We start from the raw sequence: 25,816 nt of genomic DNA on the forward strand, positions 1-25,816 counted from the left end.
TTATGAATAATGCTGCAATGAATATTCTCATACAAATATTTTGGTGTTTATACAATTTCATTTCTTTTGGACAAAATACTTAGAGTAGATTCGCTGGATTATAAGGCAAATGTATGTTTAATTTTGACTTTAATTATATGTGACCTTGATCAGTTAATGATGAGAACAATTATTGTCACTTAATATATGCAATTTGGTAGATCAGTCATTCAAAATAGAAGATATACAAGGTAAAGAAACTAATAAACAAAGCCCTTTGTGTTGACTCGGTTGACTGTGTGGTTATTTCACCCATTGTTTTTATTACAGGGAAGGGGCAAATTCATTCCTTGAGTTTGTTTCAACATTTAGGTGAAATCTGATATGGAACATGAGATCCATTTTTACTAGCATAACTCTTTATTTGTCCCCCCCATCCCCTTCCAATGGACAATTTTAGAAGAAATGGAGCTGTCACCCACATCAAGATTCAGAACACTGGTGATTATTATGACCTGTACGGAGGGGAGAAGTTTGCCACCTTGGCTGAGTTGGTCCAGTATTACATGGAACATCACGGGCAGTTAAAAGAGAAGAATGGAGATGTTATTGAGCTTAAATATCCTCTGAACTGTGCAGATCCTACCTCTGAAAGGTCAGTGACAGTTTAGTGACCACAAAGGCTGCGTGTCTCCTGGGCCATATGTGTTATACAAGTGCATTATGGAGGCCTGTCTATCACTGTGTGACTCCAAAGGCCTGTATCTGTTTTTCAAGCTGTGATCTTTAAAGTATTATAGGATTAAAGTAAGAATAATAGCATCAAATTATTCTCAAAGGATCCTTTTCTTGCAAAAGCTTCCATCAGTGTTACTTACACTCATCCTACAGGGGTCTCTATACTATTCCTGTATATACTTGGTCCCCGTGTTAATTTTAAGACTTACTGAACTTCAGCTGATAATCTTTGTGAGTTATTAAAGGGAAACAAATGATAATGGAGACACCAAAACAGCAGCAGTTCTCTCTGGTGGCTCCGGACCAGTTATTCAGCAGTGCCACCAACAGGTGTCAGTTTAAGCTCAACAGTGGCAAAGCAGAGCCCTCAGAGGGTCAGCTTTCTCATCAGTTCTTTTAACGTTAGATCCACAATTATGTGAGAATGACCTTGCTTAGAGGGAATTGTATTATTTTGGAGATCTTTCTCCCTGTGTTGGAACTCAGCTGATGAAAGTGTGGTGTTGGCTTATTTGTATTTATTATAGTGGTTTCCTACATTCCCAGTCTCCTCTCTGACTTGGTATGAATTCAGGGTCTCTTAATTAGTTTGTATATTTTCTATCTTCAGGTATGTTTTTTCAGCTTACACATTTATGTCAATGCTATTATGTGCTGATAATTTGTTTCTCCAGCGACCACTATAGCTTCAAGCAAAAGGAAAAGCTGTCAGCCAATTCTGTGCAGTTTATTTCTAAATTTTTTCTTTTTCAGTTGAATGTGGATAAAAAATAACTTAAAAATATATTCCTTTGGTGATGAATCATTAGCATTACCTGCCATGATAGTGCTTGCTCTCTTGCCAAGATCCTGAGAGAAAAAGCCACATTATTAATGTGAAGGTGTTTTCCATAATAACTTAGAGTAGTATTGTCTCAAAGTCTGTCCTTGGATGCCCTTGGGCTGCCTACATCAGGACTGTCTGGTGTGCTGGTTAAAATGCGGAGTCCTAGGCCTCATTCAGACTTAAGCATATTGGTATCTCTGGTTGTGAGGCGTGTGGGGAATTCATATTTTTAGCAAACACCTCCATCCCTACTCTAAGTCTTATGTGCATTAAAGGTTGAGACGATAACCCAGTAAATAGTTCAAAGACATTGGAGGTTGTTGAAGTATATAGGTTATAAATATGGAAAAATTGGGAATGCATGAATTCATTATGATGAAGATCTTTTTTAATATAGGGTTTATATGCCAAAGCAATGACAAGCATTAAAAATGATTTTCTGTCTTGTCACAATTTTTTTATTCTAACTTCTTTAAATGGCTGTGATTAAATAGTTGGTCCCTTTAGGACTGGGCAACGTAAAAACGGTGAGTAGCATTTTTAAAAGATGGGACATTTAAAAGAAAACAAGGAAGATTGAGGATATTTGTCTCCAAATGCCTGTGAGCTCATTTAAGAAAGTTAGCAGCCATTCTTAATAATCTTCGTCATTTTTCCTGCCTGCTTGGGCTGCAAATTCTGTCATCTATGAGATGGATCAGTCCCTCGGAGGAATATGCCTGTTTTTTAATTGTGTTTAGGAGGGCTGATTATAGATAGTAGTTTTGTGAAAGAATGGTGTGAACCCATGGGAGAACTCAATGCATTTTCATTTTTAAAACAATGTAGGTGGTTTCATGGACACCTTTCTGGGAAAGAAGCGGAGAAATTACTAACTGAAAAAGGAAAGCACGGTAGCTTTCTTGTCCGAGAGAGCCAGAGCCACCCTGGAGATTTCGTTCTGTCTGTGCGCACCGGTGATGACAAAGGGGAGAGCAATGACGGCAAATCTAAAGTGACCCATGTCATGATTCGCTGTCAGGTAAAGCTCTAGTTGAACGATGGGTCTAGTGAAATGTCATCTTTGGGTGACCTTTCTGCTGGGAGAAGATAGACACGTTACATCCAAAGTTAGATCTTTGCTCATGTAGTCAAGGTCTTCTATGCTTTTAGTATATTTATACATAGCCCCTCCCCCCCATTTTTATTATTCATTTGTTGATGGACACTTAGGTTGTTTTCATATCCTGGCTATTGTGAATAGTGCTGCGGTGAATGTGGGAATGTGGGAAAAACAGTAATTTAACGTAAAAGCACTAAGTAATAAACATCATCTTTTTCTCTGGAAAGGAACTGAAATACGATGTTGGTGGAGGAGAACGGTTTGATTCTTTGACAGATCTCGTGGAACATTACAAGAAGAATCCTATGGTAGAGACATTGGGCACAGTACTGCAACTCAAACAGGTGAACATGTCAGAAAGCTAAAGCTCCTCCTTATAGAGTTAAAAAAATCCTCATATAGAATTTTGCAAATATACAGAAGGAGACAGATGAGTATCATCAGCCTGCGCAGACCCATCCCCCAGCTTCCATTATGATCAGCTCATCAGATCTGTATTTGTGTGTTACTCCACTCACTGGCCACCTCCTATAGTATTTGGAAGCAAATCCCAGATGTTATCTTGTTCCCATATGTATCCGTAAAAGGCCTTGTAGAATTTTTAAAGCAAGTTTTCACCATAGATCCACCTTTGGTTACCTTTAGGTGACCACACTTACTTTGGAGTTGTTGCTATTTCAAAGTTTACCCTTATGATAGCGACAGATGATACCATCTCTCTAAATAATGTCATGGTCTATTTATGAAAAAAAAAATAGGTGTGAATTAATATCAGCAGAGTAAAGTGTATGTGGGGATTGCAGAAAGAACAGAAAAGAAAGTGAAACCGTTGTAAAAATTTTTATTGTGAAATACTGGGTTCTTGCCTTTATGAATATTGACATAGAAGTCTTTTTTTTTTTTTTTGCATTAACACCTTTCTCTTTATTTTACATCAACTGCTGAACTTGATTAGCCCCTCAACACAACTCGTATTAACGCTGCTGAAATAGAAAGCAGGGTTCGAGAACTAAGCAAATTAGCTGAGACCACAGATAAAGTCAAACAAGGCTTTTGGGAAGAATTTGAGGTAAGTTATTAAAAGATTTGTTTTTACATGAGTCATTAAATCCTATTTTTAATGGAGGAGAAGTTGGTCTTGTGTTTGGAATTGAATCCGAAAGACCTGAGTCTGGCGTCCTTTCTTAATTCGGCCACTGATTGACATGGAACGAGCTGCTGAGGGGCCTTCTTTGAAATAGAAGAGCCTTGTGTTCTGAGAGGAGGGGGCTGGCAGTTAGTATGCACTGGGTGAGCCAACAGCTCCATTTGGCTCTTTCGGTTTGGACTTCTGGCAAAATCTCAGAGAAACAAAAGGATCTAATTCCTTTGGAAGATTTCCAGCATGCACTGGGGTCTTTAGACTCTATAGCCTTAGTGCCATGAATAAGTAAAAGGGAAACATCTCATGGTGGCTTTAATTTGAGAGTTCAAGTTGATAACTCTGGGAAGTTAAGTGAACTGATTTCTTTCCTGAAACCAACTTGGGTAGGACAGTGTCCCTGGTGGGAAGGTGCTGTGTTCCTGTTGCACTCTTACATGTCACTTACCCATTGGTACTGTAATCACTTTCTTTCTCTCCTCATCCATTTGATAGAAAACTTCTTCAAAAACAAGGATTCAGGCATATTTACCTTTGTCGTTATCTCCAGCACGTAGCAGCACGGTGCCTGGTACACAGCAGAAACTCCATAAATGTTCATTGAAGGAGTATTTAGTTCATGTTTACATTTCTCTCTCTCTCTCTCTCTCTCTCTCTCTCTTTTATAAGAGACAGAATCTTGCTCTGTTGCCCAGGCTGGAGGGCAGTGGTGCAATCATAGCTCACTGTAACCTCAAACTCCCGGGCTCAAGTGATCCCCCTGCCTCAGCCTCCTGAGTAGTTAGGACTATAGGCATGAGCCACCATGCCCGGCTAATTTAAAAATCTTTTTGTAGAGAGGGGGTCTGGCTATGTTGCCCAGTCTGGTCTTGAACTCCTGGCCTCAAGTAATCCTCCTGTCTGGGCCTCTCAAAGCGCTGGGATTATAGGTGTGAGCTACTGCACTTGGCCTAATGTTTACATCATTTTATTATTACTGTTCTGTTTTTATGGGAATGATTTTCCGTAATTTTTGTAGGGCTAGAATTTATAAATATTTGTGGAATGGATGAATGAATAAATGAATGAATGGGCAAATAAAGTCCTTTTAGCCACGGTATCTCATGACTTAGTGAGATAGATATTTTCGTTTTATAGATGAGATGCTAAAAAAAACAAAGTCCATTCAAAGAAGTCTACCTTCTCTACCTGTCTTTTGTCTATTTTAGCCATAGTATAAAAAGTTATGGTTTATCATCACATTTAAAAAATATAAGGAAATATTTCCATATTCCCACTTTTTCTTAGATAACCAGTAGCTAACTTTACATACTTTTTTCTAACCTTGCTTTTTTCAGCATCCTGGATATCACTCCATAGTAGTATCTAGAGAGTCCTCATTCATTTTTTTAACATAGTACTCCATTGTGTGGTTGTACCATAGTTTATTCAACCTATTGATGGGCATTTGGGTGGTTTCCAGATATGTTACAAAGAAGATTACAATAAATAGCCTTGTATATACATTTTTTTTTATTTTTGCCAACTACTGTTAATATTTATATTTTTTATATTCCATGTTAAGAAAAATGATGGTTACTTATCCTTAACTTTTATTATATATTATACATGATTTTGGATAGTATACTTAATATCTGCAAAATACTTTTTAATTAAAATTTTGGTTAAATATAAAAAATAGTGAGCTAGATCATAATCTAGACCCATAATGATCTTATTCTTCCTTTAAAAATGATAGCTGAGCAAGACCCTGTCTCTAATATGATAAAATAAAATAAAATAAAAATGATAGCTGAGGTGATCATTTGCATAAATGATTTTTCCTTTAAAATGAATATGAACTTGAAAAATTATAGCAATGAAGTGATATTTACAAATTGTAGCATTTGACTGGGTGCGGTGGCTCATGCCTGTAATCCTAGCACTCTGGGAGGCTGAGGCAGGAGGATCACTTGAGGTCAGGAGTTCAAGACCAGCCTGAGCAAGAGTGAGAACCCGTCTCTACTAAAAACAGAAAAAAAAAATTAGCCAGTCAACTAAAAATAGAAACAAAAAATTAGCCGGGCGTGGTGGAGCATGCCTGTAGTCCCAGTTACTCAGGAGGCTGAGGCAGGAGGATCGCTTGAGCCCAGGAGTTTGAGGTTGCTGTGAGCTAGGCTGACGCCACTGCACTCTAGCCTGGACAACAGAGTGAGAATGTGTCTCAAAAAAAAAAAAAAAAAAAAGAGAAAAATTATAGCATTTTTTAAAAATTAAAAATCAATTTTTTTAAAACAAAAAAAATGGCAGTTATTTGGTTACCATAGTGGATTCTTTAACAGTAGGTTCACTTAGAACAATGCTCAGGAAAACAGTTTCCTAAAGAGCTTATGGCAGTGGCATTTTTTTTTTGTTTGTTTGTTTGTTTTAATAATCCCACTGGCAGGTGAAGATATGAGTTTAGAACGAACTCCTAGCCGCACTCTTCTGGCCATGGAAAAAGACGGTAGATTCTAAATGCTGACCTGATGATTTCACACTGTGACATCTCACATTCCAGTCATCTTTTATATATTATTAACAACAGAAAGGGGAAAAATTGAGTTGGCTTTAGGGGGAAATGGAAAATAATGAGATCACATCTATACTCTATAAGTTCTCCGTAGAGGTCAGACTGAGGTTGTAAAATTGTGGTGCATTAAATCAGGGGCATTAACGTTTCATTGAAACTGAAGCTATATCTAGACAGCTGATGGCCTACTTTCTAGATCCTTACAGACCCGCTCCTCAAATTCAGTCAGTTTTAAAAAATTGCCCTTTAAGGTTGGAATCAGGGAAATAAGGCTGAGAACAGAACAAGCCGTTACAGAAAAAGTTATTAATAGATACTTGGAAGCTGATACTCATTATAGTCTTAAATCCTCTGAAGCTGAAGTTTGATCCACAACAGTAAGGGATTATTATTTTAGTGATTGTATCTTGGTTATTTATTTCCCAGAAGGTGATAAATTTGTAATCACTTTCTTCCTACAGTGTGCTCTGATGGTCTTTAAAACAAACTAGAGCTCTAAATTGCAATGCCATTGGTAATTTAACTCTGACAGCCATGTTTTGTTTATATGCCTGGTTCCTGGTGTTCTATAAAACTCTACATTGTCATTTCAGGTATGTTTACTCAGAAGATGCTTATAAATTATTTTGCTTTGGATGTACCTTAAAATATAAAGTCTCTTGTGAACAATTCTTTGGTTCTTTTTTCTCCTTGGCTACTAAAATAAATTCAGGTTGATGATTTTCTTCTAGGACATATATGATCAAGACATTGCAAATCCAAGTCTCTGATTTTTCCTACAGATTGCGTATTTCTTTAATTTTTATTTATTTCAAAAAAAATTTTTTTTAGAGATGGGGTCTTGCTATGTTGCCCAGGTTGGAGTGCAATGGCTATTCACAGGCACGATCATAGCACACTGAAGTCTTGAACTTCTGGGCTCAAATGATCCTCCCAAGTAGCTGGAACTCTAGGCGTGTGCCACAGTGCCTGGCTCAGGTCACCCATTTCTGATCTGTGTAAACATCTTGTATCTCCTGCCTATCTCTGCTTATGAATGTAAAGAGGTGGATAATATTTTTAGATTTGTTGAAGTAAAGTTCTGCTCACATGAGACTGACAGTACATGACAAGGCAGGTTATAATTCTATAATCTTGTGCCTACAACATGCACATTGCTCGAAACTTGAATCCGCTTCCAGCATCGTCATGGCAAGGTGCACATTGCACGGCCACATTTACAAGGTATCTGCCCCCTCTCTGTGCTTGCGCCTCCCTTTTGAGTCCTCTTGGCCTGAGCTGCCAGGGGCCCTATGGGCTGAGCCTGGACATTGCAGCGGATTGCAGGGCACTGCAGGACCCAAGCTGCAGTGGCTCCCTTGGGCCTTCCTCTTTCCCTCCGTCCTCCTCCTCCAACCCGCTGCCCTCTGTGTATCCAGTATCCTTGCTCTCCACACACCTGCTTCGTTCTTTTCCTTCAGCAGATTTTTCTGCTTCTTGACTTGCAAACCTTAGTTTTAGCCCCTTTCATGTACTGAAACTAGCAACTGTCAGTTTTTGTACCAAAGTCTCAGAGATTCTCATTGGCTCAGATGCTGTCCATGTCTGGTCCAAAGAGGAGTGTCGAGGACGTGATGCCATGGAACAAATGTGTCTGCCACGGACCACCCTGTTTGGGGATAAATCGTTCTCAGAGATGAGAGTTGTAGTTAGTTGGGCAGATGTCCCAAAAATATCTACCAAAAACTATAGACACCGTTGGTGGCAGTGACTTCTTCCTTCATTCATTTGGCAAATATTTATTGGGCCCTGACTCTGCGCCTGGTTCTGTTCTAGGTTCTGGGAATGTAGCAGTGAACAATCAGTCTTTATTCTTATGGAGCTTATTGGGAGAGACAGGAAATAAACAAAGAAACAGTTAAATATTCAATAGATGAGATGGTGGTAAGTGCTATGGAGAAGATAAAGAGGTGCATGATAAAAAGGGAGTGTTCATAGGGCGTTACATAGCTCTCTTGGATAAGGTGGCATTTGAGCAAAGCCCTGAGGGAAAGAAGGGAGCAAGCCATGCATGTCACCTCAGGAAGAACATCCCAGGCAAAGGAAACAGCAAGTTCAAAGGCCCCAAAGTTGGGGTGTGCTTAATGTGTTGCTGTCTGTGGGCACCCAGCATGGTGGGAGCGGATGGGAAAGATACAGAGGGAAGTGAAGGTAGGGTAGTGGTGGATGGGTCTCATCCTAAAAGGCATTGTGGGTCACTGGAAGGCCTTTGGCTTTTACTTGGAGGATGATAGAACCTCTGGGGAGAGTTTTGAGCACAAGAGAGAGGTGATCACTCTGGCTGCTGTGTGGAGGACAGCGCACAATGGGTAGGTGGAGGCAGGGGGACCGGGAAGGAGGCAGTTGTAATCATCTGAGCAGAGACGTGATGATGCTGGGCCCAGGGCAGCAGCAGTGGAGGTGGTTGGGTTCTAGAGCTGTTCTGGAGGTAGAATCGCCAGTAATTGAAGGTGGAGTTGACAGATCGTATGGTATGACGGAACAGAGTCAAGGGTAAGATGAATGCACGTGGCTTGAGTGGTAGGATGGAGTTGCCATTTATTTAGGTGGGGAAGATTGGAAGGAACGGGTTTTAGGGGAGGTGATCACCTTTCACTTTGGACATGCTGAAGTTTCAACTGCCCGTGAGACATCCACTTAGAAGATGAATCTTCAGTGAATTCAGTGGTGTTACAATTGGGATTGTGCTAGAATGTTCTTCCTTCCTTCTTCACCTGGCTGACATCTCTTCAGCCTTCAGTCCCCAGCCTTAGGGCCATTTTCAAGGGAAACCTTCCTTGATCCCTGTATCCATGCCTGGATTGGTTCTTACTCTTACATGTCTGCGTAGCAGTGAATCCTTTCCTTCATACTCTCTGTCCTTGAAATTCATCAGTCATTTGTGTGGTTATTGCTTTAATGTCCTATGAATCCACAGAAGCAGAGAACACAAGAAGATCTGTTGGAATAAAGCTAGGTTTTGCTCAGGTGAAACTGATAGGGTGCAGATAAAGAGGCACATTTTGATCCTGCTGTTTTATGTCTGCTATGTGCATATTTTCTAGGAAAATAGCCTAGATCAGCCCATGGGCCCCACGAAGACAGGTGGCCCTATTCTGTTCACTGTAGCCCCAGAATGCAGCAGAGAGCCTGGCAGACAGTAGCCACAAAATAAATATTTGTGGTGTGTTGAATCTGTTTTCAGTATCAGGAGATTTGTGTATATTCAACGAACAGCTTTCTGACGCTTAAAAAGTATGGAGGAATGTTCTGGGCTTTGCGTGGTGTTCCGCTGTACTGTCATCCAGTTTGTTTTCCTGTGGAGCCCCCGTTCAAGGCTTGCTGCGTGCACGTTGAGAGTCTCATGCTCTGCTGACGGAGCTAGCGGGGCGGATGTAGGATGCACATTTTTAGGCTTTGAGATCCCTGTACCCACATGCCGAGAAGATCTAATTCAGATTTGCAGCGCTCAGTTTCAGAAAGATTTTAGTTTTTGAACCTGCTGTTTCTGATTTAAAAAATACTGCAATACCAAAAAAAAAAAAAAAAAAAACCCAAAAAACCCAAAACCCCAAACAAACAAACAACAAAAACCCCATAGAACACCTTATTAACTGGGGTTATTTTTTCTTAGTGCTTTAAAACTTGTTTCCCTTAGTAATTTCTTTCCTTTTTTTTTTTTTAAGCCCAGCCTCCCTCTGTCGTGCCAGCCTCTCCCCTCTGTCGTGGGCTGAAGCTGTTTGCAGGCTGCACTGACATTGCAGTCATTTCACTCACAGCGACAGACACGTGCCAGCTTCACCGGCAGCTCTGCTAACGGATGTGTCCCCAGGAGAAGCTAGTGTGTCGTCAAACCCACAGTCCTGTTTGATTTCTTTAGAGTGATTACATCCTGCTTAGGGGAGCTATAAATTCGACTGGAGATGGTTAGCTTTTATGGAAACAAGACTCTAACTGCACCCCAGAGCCGTGTCTGGAATAATAATTCTTGCCGGTGATCTCTAGTGGAAATCTTCCCCTTGGTGACTAAGCAACACCACGGTGAACAACAGCCCCCAACCTCACGCTTAAAAATGCTCCCGGATGACAGGCTTGCGCCGTCAACAGGACTTCCACCTGTGTCTGGGCTCCCTGGTGCTTCATATTAAATAGAAGAGCTGCTGCCTTCCTGTGGGCAGAACATGTCAGTGGTTAGAGGTTTATTCCACAAGCTAAATGCTCCACTCTGGAGAAATTCCTTTGTTTCTTTTGGAATATTTCTTTCTCTTTTGTTTCCTTGTAACCCCCCAAACCCTCTGCCTGCCCAGAATGTTTTTCTCTTTGTTTTTTTTTTTTCTTTTTTCATTTTTTAAAAAATAAAATTTATTTTTTATTTTATTATTTTTTTTAGAGACAGAGTCTCTTTCTCTCTTTTGCCTAGGCTGGAGTGCAGTGGTGTGATCATAGCTCACTGTAACCTTGAACTCCTGGGTTCAAATGATCCTCCCACCTCAGCCTCCTGAGTAGCTAGGACTACAAGTGAGTGCTACCACGCCTGGCTAGTTTGTTAATTTTTAAAATTTTTGTGTAGAGACAGTTTTACTGTGTTGCCCGGGCTGGTCTTGAACTCCTGGCCTCAAGCAATCCTTCTGCCTTGGCCTCCCAAAGCGCTGGGATTACAGGCGTGAGCCACTGCACCTGGTCTTATCTTGTTTTATACTTACTCTGTCTTGGGGAGTGCATCCATTTGCATCCTGTTCTTACTCCCCATAAGTTGATGTTGGTTTTGAGCTCTGGTTCAGTCTTTTGGATTGTGTGTTTCACATTTCTTCTTGACTGATATATCTCTTCAAACTCAAGCATGCCAAACAGGACGTGTTATTTTCTCCTTCAAACCAGAAGTCTCTTTTCCTTTCCTGTCCCTGCTGGCCGTACATTTAGTCTCTGGCCCTGTAGGTTGGGTCCTCACGGTGTCCCTTAACTGACTTTTCTCCTCTTTGCCCCGTACCTCGCCATTTGCCACCTCCTGTTGGTTTTTCTTTTCTAATGTCTTTCTGGTCTTAGAGGAAGGAAGGAACTAGCATTTATTGTCCCTGTGGTGCTGCATTCTGGGCCAGGGAAGGCAGCTTATTCATCTCCAGGTCTTGAGAGGTAGGTAGAGTCATCCTCGGGCACTCTGAGAGATCAGGGCACCTGCCCAGGGCTGCCCAGGTGAGCAGCGGCGGAGACAGGATTCTAGCCGGATGCCCGAGGTTCAGGCTGTCCTCACCTGTGTCTCTGCCCTCCTGTCACCCTGCACGCTGGTCTGCTCTGAGCGTTTCTCATGTCCCTCTTCTGCTCAGAAACCTCAGTGGCTCCCTGTTCTCTACTAGAGGCATGGCATTTTCATTTTAAAGACGAAGAAACTGGCTCCCAGAAGTGAGAAGTTTGTCTCCAGGGACGTGCCCAGCAGGTGGTTGGCTGAGGTTTGAACTTGGGGATTTCTGACTCCAAGTCGACCATGCCGTGCTTCCTCTCACCCAGCCACTGCGATTCTTGTGCCCAGTTCTAAAGGCCCCACCGTTCTTCTCACTCTCCCCGTCTCTCCCCATCTCTCCCCATTTCCCACCACTTCCCAGCCCCTTTCTCCTTCCAAGAGACTCTCTGGCCTCTTGGTTGCGTTTGCATTTGCCCCCCAACTTACCAGGCCTCCCTCCTTTCCTACCTGTACCCATCCAAGTCCTTCACCTGTTTCCAGCCTGAGAAACCTTCTCCAATTAGTTTTCCTGGATCTCCTTAAATTCCACACCACATAATTAATTGCACAGTTAATTATAGATTTTGTCTTGTACTGTTTGTTGCCATTTTGTATGTCAGAACCTGTTCGCCTCCAAGGATCATGCCTTTTTAATTCGTTTTCTACTTAGACCCCACCTTGTTGGAGGCGGGTGGCTTATGACGAGCACCTGGGAGGGAACCAAGGCCTGGGTTGGTTTTATCCGTCATGGGGCTTTGTAAGTACTTGTCGGGCAGTTGGGACATTCTCTGGTGATGAGAGTCTCCAAGGGCCCTTCGTTCCTGGCTGGCGCTGTGGACTCGTGCAGGAAGAGCTGCCCGAAACCCACCACGGGGAAATGGTGACAGGCCTTGCAGGGTGGAGTCAGAAAGTGGGGAGCTTTCACCCGCCTTTGGCGCCGGGCAGCGCTGCAAAGCTTGCAGGGAAGAAGACGGAATGAGAAATTGCAGCGTTTGTCCGCAGAGAGGACAGATGCCAAAGGAAAACAGAAGCTCATTCAGCCCGGGTAGAAGGCCTGGTTTTGGAGCCTGCCCAGGTGGTTACTGCTGTCTTAATAATTATTCGCGGCGTCAAAACCAGAGAGTCCATCTGTCCGACAGCCTTTCTTGGTTGCTTTCCTTTCCAACAGGAGGCCACAGCCACGAGTTGGGTAGGGGGAGAGTTAGTAGGAGCTTTTACATTTTTATTTATTATTAATTTGTTTATAAAATCCTTTCATTGAAATTTTCAAACAGACCCCAAAATAGAGCAAATAGTCCAATAAACCCCTTTCCCCCCAAAGCCCAGCTTTAACACGTACCAGCATTTTGTTAATCTTCCTCTCTCCCTGTCCCTTCCCTGCCCCATCCAATCTATGCACCCTGTAGCTTTCTTTTTAAAAGTAGAGCAGCCGTACAGCTTGGTCTGGCCTTAACGGTCAGTGTTGTTATTTTTTGTTCCCCCGAGCAATTTGGTCCTGTCCCTCAGAGCAGTGTAGGCAGAATGGTCTTGGGGGCATTGTCATGGTGCATGGGGAGCCTGGCTCTCTCCTGGGTACTGTTCCTCCACTCTCATCCATGAAATTCTAGTGTAGAGCCAGGCCCAGTGGTTTTCGATCAGAGGCCTTCGGAGGCCTATGGGGGTCTATTTTGGTCATCACAGTGACCGGGGCTGCTGCTCCTGGCGCTTAGGTTGGCAGGGGTCCGGGGGTGGGGAGCAGGACGTTCAGTGGCCATACATGCAGGGGATGATTCTGCACGGTGAAAGCTTGTCCCCTCTGCAGGTGGCAGTGCTGCTGGGCACTCCTGAACGCACAACGCAGGTCAGGGCGTTGACTTCCTCTCGATGCTTTTTAAGGCTTGATAGTCTTGTGCAGTGTCCTTGGCTGTACATTTGTTCTGACTCATGCAAGCAGGTGACTGTAATTAGCCTCTGGTCCTTTTTGAGGGTTCATAGTTCGGTGCAAACCCTCCGGTCCATATTATTTGAGACAGTGGGGTGTCTTGCAGCCTGTGCCCCAGCTTTACATTGTCCTTTTTGCTGCCTGTCCCACACTTTATCCTTAGCATCCCTGCCAAGGCCCAGCGGAGAGTGAGGATGGAAACACTGTGACATTCATCTTGACAGGTCATTAGCAGCTTTTTGTGCCCCAGGGACTGCTGGTGAGAGGGAGGTTGTGGAGGATAAACCCTGAGGGATTGCATTGTCCTCCAGGGCAGGGCTTATTGGATGCTCTCCTGATGCTGGGAGCCAGAAGGAAGCCTGGTGCTGGGGAGGAAGCGCCCCTTAGCAGGTGCCGGTTGGGGAGCCTCTGCGGGCAGAGCACGGAAAGTCACAAGTTCTGAGTTGTTTGTGTTTTCGGTCTCACTCTAGATGGATGGCAGCCTTCCACTGTGGGAATGAAACGCGTTCAGGCAGCTTGAGCCCAGGTCCAGATGAGGGTGGGCTCGTGGGCATGGGAAAGGAGGAGGGACTCTCGCCTTGGCCATTATCAATTGTTGACAGCTGCCAGCCGCAGGCAGTCAGCACCCACCTGTGCCTGGGATGCAGGCGCTGGGCCTGCCCTCTGTGGAAGTCTCCGTGGCCCAGTCGCTGGAGTTAACTGTGGACAGTGCAAGCCCCGAGTCTGTCTGCAGAATAAGGGACGCCTCTGCAGACCTGATGGATGGCCCAGCCAAAATGCCATGGGCACTGATGACAGTTTCCCTGGCCTGGAACTCTGAATTTAGTCTGGCTGAGTGTGCTGTGTGATGATTCTTGGTGTTACCCCATCACGATAGGTAAGATTGAGCAAATGAGAAGGGCTTTCTCTTTTTAATCCTTGCCCAGTTTTTTGGTGAGGGCTAGGAGAAGATCTCCCTAATGGTACTAATATGTCTTGAACACCTACCTCTAACACGTCCTGGTGTCTCTTACAAAGCCTCAGGCACACCCCCAGTATCTAGGTAGAATTTGACAATATTTCACTTTTATTACATTCCCTTTCGTGGTTACCCGCTCTATATAGCAAGTGATACTGGTTTTCACGTTTGCAAGTGATATGCAGTTTCTTTTGGAAATATTTTGTGAAGGGGAAAAAGAGGTTAGGGAAACAGGTGACATAAGAAGTGATGTGCAGAGACGGCAAAGCATCTTGAAGGTGCTCATCGAATGACTAAAGATTGGGAATGCTACTCTGGGATTTTGCCCACAATGATTTTCCTCTCTGTTGACGTCTAGGTTCGCAGTGTCAGAATGGGATTTTAAGTCCGGTGTCTGCAGTGCCCGGACTGTGGCCGGTGACAATCTGTGGTTTGTCTGTCTCCTCTCTCCCTCCCTTCATTTATTCATTCAGCTCACACATGCTGAGTGCCTACTGTGTGCTAGGCGCTGTGCTGGTTGCTGACGTAGGAAGGTGGTCCCAGCTCTCTAGTAGGGCAGCCAGACTTGTAAAAGCATGGCTGGGATTCAGTGTGACGAGTGTACTCAGTCCTGCCTGGCACAAGGGAGGAGGGGGTCAGAGAGAGCTTCCCAGGGGAGGAAATATTTGAGGTGGGTCTTAAAGGGTAAATAAAACTGAACTATTGATCGGTGCAGAAGGCAGGGAGAGGGAATTCTAGGCAGAGGGACTAGCGCATACAGGGGTATGAAGGCCAGAAGAAAGCTGGGGAGTCCAAGACACTTATGTATATTTTAGTATGGCTGCAGGTAGACAGTGCTTCTCAAACTTAAATGTGCATCCGAATCACTTGGAAATCTTGTTAAAATGCAGATTTTGATTGAATCGATCTGGGGCAGGACCTGGACCTGTGTTTCTTTCTCTCTCTCTCTTTTTTTTTATTTCAATATATTTAGGGGGTACACGTTGAATTCTGTTGCATGTATGTGTTGTATAATGGTGAAGTCTGGGCTTTTAGTGTCCCCATCACCCAAATGGTGTACCTTGTACCCAATAGGTAATTTCGTATCCCTCACCCCCTCCCCCCTTTCCCCAGTCTGTGTTTCTACCCAGCTCTCAGGTGATGCTGATACTGCTGGTCCATAGACCACGCATGGAGCAGCCAGTGCCAAGTTCATGTTCATGTAGCAGTAATACTCTACTAATAATAGCAGTCGCCAGCAGCTGTATACATGCCGCGTTATATTTCAGGCGCTGTGTGGTGACGTCCATGCATCTCATTTAACCCTCCCCAGCTCTATGGGGTGGGTAGTTAGGATTGTCCCCATTGCACACTCAAGGAAACTGAGGCACAGACAGGCAAAGTAACTTGGTGAAGCAGAAGGGGCTGAGGTTAGAGGCAGGCCCCAACTAGCTCAGAGACGAGAAGGCCTCCTGTATTATGCTGAAAAGCTTGGACTTGATCTTGAAGGCAGAGGGAGAAGTTGAAGGGTGATTAAACAGAGAAGAACTGGAGGAAATTCACCTTTTAGAGCAATTGCTCTGGCCATGTCACTCCCCCTCCCCGCTGTGAAGTGTCACGTGAAGTTTGGTCCCTAAGTGAAGTCCTGAGTGCTTTCCTGCCAAGTTTGTTTTAAATCAAACTGCTAATTAGTCTCAATCCCCCTCTCCCCATTGTAGCTTTTTGTTGATGTTGTTTCACTTCACTTGGTTGATTTTTAAGTGATTGATTCAGTTCAGTGTTTGAACTTCTTTTTGAACCTCACCTTAATGACCTGTCTAAAAAATCAAGATTGAACCTTCTTTTTAACACAGCAATATTGCTCAGTAAGACTGGCTCACGGTTCAAGGAAAGGCCTGCTCAGAGAAGGCAATGGCTTTAATTACTTAATCTGAGCTCATTTAAAAAATTGGAATGACCGTTTCATTGTCACATGTTGTATTTTATTTCTGCTTTCGTTGTATTTTATTTCTGTCCAGGTTGCAGCTGGCTAAACACATCTGTTCTGAGCTATGTGTCAAGGCTGAATGTTGCATTTTGAACCTGAGAGTCAAATATCAATTTAAAATCCCGACTTTTATACCTGTCTGTGAAATTCAGATAAATGAAATGAAAATAAAACAGGGCTGCCGGGTTGTGAAATATTGACTCTGTCCCTGTAGAAATCTTTAGGGGTAGCCGTTCTGGCATTTTATATATGATTTTTTTCCCCCTTAGTCTGCCTTTTACTTTCTTGATTTGCCCATTTGTGATTTCCCATTGAAAACTAGGCTCGTTTGGAAACTAATGATCCCTTGAAGAGGCCACTTTTTATAATTTTGAAAATGAAATCTTATGGCTAACGCGTTGACTTACACCTGTAATCCCAGCACTTTGGGAGGCTGAGGTGTGAGGATCGCTTGAGCCCAGGAGTTCGAGGCTGCAGTGAGCTGTGATCAGGCCACTGCACTCTAACCTGAGCAACAAAACGAAAACCTGTCTGTTACAAACAGAAAAAGAAAAAGAAAATGAAACCTACCCCTTGAAAGTGCCTCAGCGTGGGGTGGCCGCCTTCCTGGCTGATTCTGTAGCTGGTCCTTCTCTGTACTTGCCCAAGTCCCCCTTCCGCTGGGGCCAGCTCCACTGCGGCTGCCTGGTTTAGCCTTTCTTTCCCCGTCACACTCCCCACCTCCTTTCCTTGCAGAGGTGTCCTTCCTGACCACGTGCTCAAGGAGCCCGAGCATTGCCACTCTCCCTCTGGCTCTGTCCTCCTTGGATTTGTTGGATCTTGCCAGGTTTTTCCGGGGAGAGGACCGGGGAGCTCGTGTCTGTGTAGGCGCAGGCTTGCTGCCTGCGGCACTAACTTGGGTTTCTGGCATAGGAGGATTCTGGAACTTCGCTAACAGCATTTGCGTGCCCACCATCCCGTGGCACCAAAACCACTGCCGTTGTTCTCTGAAATATATATTCAAGAATCAACGTATGGCTTGACAGGAATGAGTCAGTGATAAAAGTAGGCAGATCGTAAACTCAAAAATGCAGATTGCATCTTTTATCTGTATACGCTACACCAATTCTCCTTGGGTCTCATTCTTAATTGTTATTTTAAATGGTTTTTCTTCTTATAAATATTCTATTTATTCATTGTAGAAAATTTAGGGGAAAAAGCAATAACAAAAAGAAGAAAAGGACTTCATAATCACACTACCCTGATAAAAAATATCAAGGTATTTGCTGTATGTCCTTCTCTCATTTCTTTTATTTATTTATTTTTTTTTGAGATGAGGTCTTGCTATGTTGCCCAGGCTGGTCTCAAACACCTGGCTCAAGCAGTCCTCCTGCCTCAGTCTCTCTAGTAGCTGCGACTACAGGTGTGTTACTGCACCTGGCTCCTTCTGCCATTTCTTCTATACATAGGAAAATGCAAACATATGGCTTATATTACATACTGTTTTGGAAGTTTGGCTTTGTTTTTAACTCTGATCATCTTTCCAAGGCATTAAATATCCTAGTACATCTTTTTAAATGGTCATATTCTTTTTTTTTTAATTTATTTTTTATTTTCTTATTTTTGAGAGACAAAATCTTGCTCTGTTGCCCAGGCTGGAATGCAGTGGCATGATCATGGCTCACTGCAACCTCAAACTCCTGGGCTCAAGCAATCCTCCCGCCTCAGCCTCCTGAGTAGCTAGGACTATAGGCACGCACCACCACAGCTGGCAAATTAAAAAAAATTTTTTGTGGAGATGGGTCTTGCTATGTTGCTCAGGCTGGTCTTGAATTCCTGGACTCAAGCAATCCTCCTGCCTTGACCTCCCAAAGTGCTGGGATTACAGGTGTGAGCCACTGTGCCCGGCCATTCTTTTGTATGAATGAATGATAGTTTTATTTAGGTGGCCCTTTCCTGTTGGACAGTCATGTTGTTTTCAATGTTTTGCCACTGTTGTTGCAGTGACATGAACATTCTTGTAGCTATTGCATACAACTCTGAACATTTCTTAGAATGAATTCCTTAAAGCAGGAATGCTGAACCAGGCCTTCTTTTTTTTCTTTCTGTATTTTTTTGACCTTTTGACACATTGGTAATGTTTACTTTTCTTTCTTTTCAGACACTACAACAACAGGAGTGTAAACTTCTCTACAGCCGAAAAGAAGGTCAAAGGCAAGAAAATAAAAACAAAAATAGATATAAAAACATCCTGCCCTGTGAGTATCAACATTCTGCTCAGTAATAGTCACTCTTGGAGAATTTGGTTCCCAGGCCCTCTGTACCTTTTCCTGGGGGCCCTGTGCTCTTGTTGGCAGATCTGAGGCCTTAGCCTCTTCAATTGCAAGCAGTTTCCAAAATAATCAACTGTGATAGGGCTTGGTGGCCTCATTCGCTGAGTTCTTACAATGCTGATTATTGAGTAAAGTTGCCACTAGGAGGCTTTTCTGTGGTTGTTTCCTTCTGTTAATTTCCTATCTGTCCAAGAGTGATCATCTCAAGGGTTGTGATTTCCCAGTGTCAGGCCCCAGGGGTCCCAGGTTTGTGTCTTTGCTCCTCCATACTGGGCCTGTGAGTCTTGGGTAAGGCACGCCTCCTTTTTGGGACTCAGTTTCCCTTGTGTGAGAAACATACAAGCTCCTCCTGAAGACTCTTACCACTGTTCTGCTGGCTGATCTCTGGGCTCGAGTTACTGGAGATAAGGGTACACACCTACACTTTGCTCAGAAGAGGACCTTGCGAATATTTAGAAAGCTCTACCTTCTTTAACACCCGAATCCCACCAGGCAGAGCCAAAGTTGAAGCATGAAAGGCCTGGAAGGATACAGGCCTTGGATGAGGATCTCAGAAATGGTGCTAAACAAGTCTCAGCTCACCCCTCCCAAGGAGCTAACTCTTTGCCAAACTCTGTGTCTTTATCTCACTTAATGCGTATCATGTGCACACGAAGCAGGCATTCTTCGCATCCGGGTTTCATAGGCCATTTTAGCAAGGTCACAAGTGGGGTGTAGTGGGGTGTGTGGGAGAACTGGCACTAGAGCCCCCAGAGTCACAGCTCTTAGCACCACACTCTAAGGCGGGGGTCTGTATGGGGGGCCGTGCAAGACAGTGCTCTGGAAGGAAGGGAAGGAACATTTAGAACTTCTTATTTATATCCTTTATCTAAAAAAAGGGAAAAGAAAAATGTAAGTCCGATTGATGGCAGTGCATGCATAATGTATTTATGCAACTGAAAAACGAGGCTTATTTGTATATGTATTGTGTATATATTTCAGCATTCAAAAAGTTTTTGTTATTGGGATCCAGGGTCAGATTTGGAGAGCATTGCTCTATGTCTCATCAGGTCAGAGCCACTTCATCAGACACTGTAAACTCATCCTGTGTGTATGTACGAAGCATAGCCTTTCTCTCTCTGCATACATATGGACATATACATGGTGTATATCTATATCACATCCATATGGATATTTGTGATGTACGTAGGTGAGGATGGGAGAAAGTGGAGGCATTTATAATACTGAGGAAAGGCAGTGAGGAATTTGCTGAGAAGCAATTTGAGCCACAGCATGGTCCTAATGACCTTGGAGAAGCCTCATCCTTTCTATGTCATAGGAAAAGAGGAAGGGAACAACAGTATGCGGTATCTATCACCTATTTCTCCCTTACAGGTATCAATTGGATGTTTCCTCTAATGTCTCATTTCTTTAAAGAAGGGAAGGCAAAAGAACATAGTTCTATTAAGACATGCAACTATATTACTGATTTCCATTGTCAAATATGTTGCTTAGGTAGAGCACTCAGATTTTTATAGCAATGAGGTGCTTTTGTACAGAATTTGGACAGTTGATATTATCAGAACCTTGTCTTCTAGATATTGTACTTCATTATGCTTCATTAAAAAGCAACCTCTTTATGATGAAATTTTCAAATATATTCAAGAGTAGACAGAACCCACATGTACCCGTCACCCAGCTTCAATAGTTATCAACTTATCCCCAATCTTGTTTCATCTCTACTCTGATCCACTTCTCTACTCTCCCCAAATTATTTTATTTTATTTTTTTGAGACAGGGTCTTGCTCTGTCACCTGAGGTAGAATGCAGGGGCGTCATGATAGCTCACTACAACCTCAAACTCCTGGGCTCAAGTGACCCTCCTGTCTCAGCCTCTTGAGTAGCTGGGACTACAGGTGCACGCCACCATGCCCAGCTAGTTTTTCTATTTTTTGTAGAGACAGGGTCTAGCTATGTTGCCCAGGCTGATCCCAAACTCTTGGCTTCAAGCAATCCTCCTGCCTCAGCCTCCCAAAGTGCTAGGATTACAGGTGTGAGCCACTGCACCTGGCTCCCCTGTCCCAAATTATTTTGAAGCACATCTCAGATATTATGTGATATATCTGTACTTTTATTTAAAAAAAAAAAAACAACAAAATTTTTTGGTATGAAATAATTTTGGACTTACAAGAAGTTACAGAAATAGTCTAGAGGATTCCCATGTACCTTCTCCTAGCTTCCTCCAGTGATAACATCCTATATACCCATAGTACATTTTCAAAGCCAGGAAATTGTAAAGAAAGTGAGGTATCACGTGGTGTTGTGTTATTTGGGGTTTAATTTTTTCTGTGGTTTTATTAAACGAACAAAACTTGGACTAGGTTGAGAATTAACTGATTTGAAACTGATTTGTCCTAAAGCAATCTGAGTACTTACGTGACTGTGGTCTCTTTTTTTCTAGTCGATCATACCAGGGTTGTCCTGCATGACGGCGATCCCAACGAGCCTGTTTCAGATTACATCAATGCAAATATTATCATGGTAAACTTTGCTTTTCACAGTTTTCTGACCGTACATTGCCAGCCTGTTTTTGTATTTTACATCCTGCCTTGTGTCCTGAAAGCTATTTCAGCCCTTTGAAGGATTTTCCTCCTAAATTTCTAGCCGGAGTTTGAAACCAAGTGCAACAATTCAAAGCCCAAAAAGAGTTACATTGCGACACAAGGCTGCCTGCAAAACACGGTGAATGACTTTTGGCGGATGGTCTTCCAAGAGAACTCCCGAGTGATTGTCATGACAACAAAAGAAGTGGAGAGAGGAAAGGTATATTCCATAATCTTCTTTTCTGATAATCTATTTTTAAAGCATTGGACATGTCAGGTTGGCCATGTTAAGAATTGAGTAGATAAATTAAGCTTAATTTAACCGACCCTCTGGAAAAAAGGGAGTAGGAGAAATTTGATTATGATGTGCCTTGGTGTAGTTGTCTTTATGTTTCTTCTACTTGGGGTTTGTTGAGCTTCTTAGATCTGTGGATTTGTAGTTTTCTTCAAACTTGGATAATGTTGCGCCTTTGTTTCTTCAAATATGTACCCTGCCCGACCCAGGACACCAGTTACATATGTGTTAATGGCAGGTTGAAGTTGTCCCACAGACCACTGATGTGTTGTTCATTTCATCTCGTTCTCATTTTTCCCTTCTGAGTTTCATTTTGGGTAGCTTCTTTTTCTATGTCTTTAAGTTAGTCTTTTTTTCTGGAGTGTATAATTTCCTCTTAGTTCTATGAAGTATATTTTTCACAGCAAACATTGGCAAACATTGTATTTCTTTTTATCTCTAGAAGTCTTATTTGGGTCTTTTTAATATCTTCTGTATCTCTCCTTTTAACATGTGGAACATTTTCTGTACTCTTTGAACATATGGGGTATATTTATAATAACTAGTTTAATATTCTTGTCCACTGATTCTGTTATATGTGTCATTTTGTTTTTCCAGTTTTTTAGTTAATTAAGATGGGAGGGTAACTCCGATCCTTGTTACTACATTGTATCCAGAAGCAGAAGTCGAAAAGGGAGTCGAAACCTTCAGGGGCTTAGAGTACTAATTAATGAACACTGATTTCACTGGCCATGTAAACTATTCTTAGCATGACTTTCAAGCATTTAAAAAATTAATTTGAATTATCCAAACAACATATTCATGTAAATACTCAAACACATTAGAGTTTAACCTTAACTCTAATTTGCCTGAACTCTAACCCTAAGTTGCCTTGGTTCCCCTCCCGCACGCACACATTTTGGTTCTCCTTCCTCCAGAATAAAAACCCTGTTCTCAGTGTGATGCGTATTCTTCTACACTGTTTTCTTGGCTTTTTTTTTTTTTTTTTTTTTTTTAAGTAAACTTGAGTTTTAATAAAATAAGAGTTCTATCATTTAAAAAATTTCATTTGTTTATATGAATCATCCCTTTAAACACAAACTTTAGTATGCAATAAAAGACATCAAGCATGATAGAGTCTGTATGTTTCTATACAAGGACCAGATGTATGTCTGATTATATCAAAGTACAGATTAGTACTGCTACAATCAAAGTAAACCATAGTCAGTGATGACCCAATTAACTAGAGAGCAGAGGTTAGCAAACAAGTGTAAGATTTAAGTAATGGAGACATTGAACTTTTTTTTTTTTTTTTTTAATAGAGGGGTCTCATTGTGTTGCCCAGGCTAGAGTATGTTTTCTTGGCATTTCTATGTGTATATATACTTATTGAAATATATAGCACTATTTCCTGACTGAAAAAGTACTTTTATACAGTAGCTTTATTTTGCATCTTGGTTGTTTTTTTTCTCCACTAAATATATGTTCTGACCTCCTCTGTGAGTACATATTGGCCTATTGCAATTGTGTAGTATTCTGTGTTGTGGATGTACCATGCTTTATTTAACCACTGTGCCGTAGACGGGCCCTTAAGTGTCCCAGTTTTTGCTCTCACAAGCAGTGCTAAAGTGAACAATCTTGTTCTTGCCTTTATTTGCATGTGGCAGGTGTTTCTCGGAGTTAGATAGATGTCAGGAAGAATTGCTAGGTCACAGGAGGTGCATGCTGTCCGTTTTGATTAGCTCTGCCCACCTGCCTGCCAGACTGGTTGTCCCAACGTTCACTCCCACCAGCTGCCCAGTGCCCATCGCGCCACATTTCACGACACTTTTTTTTTTTTTTAATTTTAACATCCCACCTCTACAGAAAAGCAGACAAATCTCATTGAGTGACAGCCCTCTGTGTTATCCCAAAGTGAGTCTACCATGGCAGGTTTTTTAATATGGAAAAGTTCTGTGTTTTTATTTGTGTTCTGGTCAAAATTCTTTTTCTGGACACCCTTTAATTGGTTTATATAAGAATTGCATGGAATGTAGCAGTCCTACCTATAAATTAAACCTCAGGCAGATGGGGAGTTTTGATTTTAGCCCTCGTAATGTAATTTTCATATCTGCTGTGAAGGGCAGTATGATTTTTGTAAGATTTTCATTGTTGTACTCCTAGTTGGTACACTTTTGAATACCTTTGAGGCCAGATCTGGTCATTGTGAAACAAAGGTTTCCTTTAGCAGCTGCCTGCAGTAACATTAGATGTTCTTGAATTAATGAAGCAATTAAAACGTCTTTGTAGTTTCTGCTTCAGGCTGATGTTACCTGCTCAAATGTGGATAGGAAGACTGAAGCCCTTCATTCGGCTTATTGCCTGATTGTAACTGTAGACGGTCACCTCTTCTCAGAGGACTTGGGGACTGTGAGAGAGGTGTCTTGTGTTGCTTCAGACGAATCAGTGTCAGTCCCTTTCGGAAGAGCTGCCAGAAGCTCCTAGAGCAGATAGGCATTGGCCTGAATCGCTCGTTCCACCCCTTCCTGCCTCATCCCAGTCCCAGCCTGCTTCCCCATTCTTCCTCTTCACTTGGGGTCGACATTATGGGCTTTTATTCTCTCCACAGGCCTTCCTGACAACCTACTCTTGGTTGTCCAGTGCACAGAAGAAAAACCAGACTGTGGACTCCATCTGACTCCCGGGCTTTATTTTAAAAGATAACATATTAGTTCTCACATTTTAGAATTTGTTTGCCAAGGTTCACTCGCGAGTTTGGAAAACTTGAGGTGGGGGGAGGCTGCAGCAGTTTGCAGATGTTTAAAGTCAGCTAAAATGTCCTTTTTAGAGTCATGATTTAATTCTGTGTTCTCTGGTGAGTTCTCTGTAGTGACTGGGAACATTCCGCAGCATTGATTGTCCGGTGACAGCACTGCGTGCAGCTTCTGTGATAAGTGTTTGCTGGGCAACTAAAACTTGTACCAGATCTGTCAGAGAGGTGTTTGGGTGTACAAGACACTGGAGGGAAAGCTGAATTCAGAATAACAATAAATGAAAGACCATGTCCTTCTGAACTCTCCTCCTACCATGTTTTTTTTCTTCCAATTACTCATGACTATGGTGATGTGTGCAACCGCTCTCTTATTTCCAGTTTTATAACTGTAAATTTCTCTGTCTTCTTAACATACAAGCTCAATTTCTCTTGTTGATATTTGTGTTTTGGTGAAAACCAAGAAAGGGAGTGGTGTGGGTGACTGCTCCTCGAAAACAACGAAACACGAAAGCCTTCTCTGCCCAGGACACGGCACCACACACACGCAAACTCATCTCTTCCTGAGCGAAATAGCTTCCTTTCTGGCAGCAGGAATGATTTTCTTGGTGCCTTATTTTTCAATCCGCCTGCTCTCGAAGCCAGCAGCTATTGCAGACTTGGCGTCCTCAGGCATCCAGTTAAGGGAAAGTGACGTGTAGAGTAGGTATCAGATGGGTCTGGATATAGAAAAAGCAGCTGGTTTAAAACCCCATGGGCTGCCTTTCTGCGATAGAGTTATTCACACTTAGGTTAGGTAAGGCGCAGAGCCCTCCTACACTGCTGCGGAGGGGAAGCAGACAGTCTGGCTCACTGGGCAGCCCATCCTCCTCCAGAGTCTGTGCTTGCCTTTCCTATGGAGGGACTGGCAGAGCTCTGGAATTCCAAACTCAGTGGTTGCTAGCGGCACTCCCAGATTGGTCGGTTCCTGTCTCTTTGCATCTTTGATTCTTTAGAGTTAAATAAACAAACACTGACTGTTTTGACACGTGGTTGGATCAGACAACTCCACATGGGTTGCCTTTCTCATCCCACTTCTGCCAGCTTCTCCGAGCACCTGCTTTTCTTATTTCGAGAACTCTGCTTTTCTTTTCTTTGTTTTTTTTTTTTTTTTTTTTTTTTGAGACAGAGTCTCTCTCTGTTGCCCAGGCTAGAGTGAGTGCCGTGGCGTCAGCCTAGCTCACAGCAACCTCAAACTCCTGAGCTCAAGCGATCCTCCTGCCTCAGCCTCCCGAGTAGCTGGGACTACAGGCATGCGCCACTATGCCCGGCTAATTTTTTCTATATATATTTTTAGCTGTCCATATAATTTGTTTCTATTTTTAGTAGAGATGGGGTCTCGCTCTTGCTCAGGCTGGTCTCGAACTCCTGAGCTCAAACGATCCGCCCACCTCGGCCTCCCAGAGTGCTAGGATTACAGGCGTGAGCCACCGCGCCCGGCCTCC

General features: G+C 42.8%; 1 protein-coding gene across 2 annotated transcripts in view; it reads left to right on the forward strand.

The window, feature by feature from the left end:
• PTPN11 (protein tyrosine phosphatase non-receptor type 11) overlaps positions 1–25,816 on the forward strand; it is a 66,741-nt gene that overhangs the window by 23,608 nt on the left and 17,317 nt on the right. Inside the window, exons 3-9 of one of the 2 annotated variants that reach the window (XM_069496869.1) lie at positions 440–634; positions 2,372–2,564; positions 2,873–2,989; positions 3,601–3,714; positions 18,556–18,652; positions 21,168–21,247; positions 21,371–21,529. In XM_069496869.1, coding sequence (XP_069352970.1) covers positions 440–634; positions 2,372–2,564; positions 2,873–2,989; positions 3,601–3,714; positions 18,556–18,652; positions 21,168–21,247; positions 21,371–21,529 — 955 coding nt within the window. The remainder of the gene's footprint in view (positions 1–439; positions 635–2,371; positions 2,565–2,872; positions 2,990–3,600; positions 3,715–18,555; positions 18,653–21,167; positions 21,248–21,370; positions 21,530–25,816) is intronic. The other variant, XM_069496870.1, reaches the window with a different exon arrangement.

This window comes from Eulemur rufifrons, chromosome 21 (genome assembly GCF_041146395.1).
Source record: "Eulemur rufifrons isolate Redbay chromosome 21, OSU_ERuf_1, whole genome shotgun sequence".
Taxonomy (NCBI): Eukaryota; Metazoa; Chordata; class Mammalia; order Primates; family Lemuridae; genus Eulemur; species Eulemur rufifrons.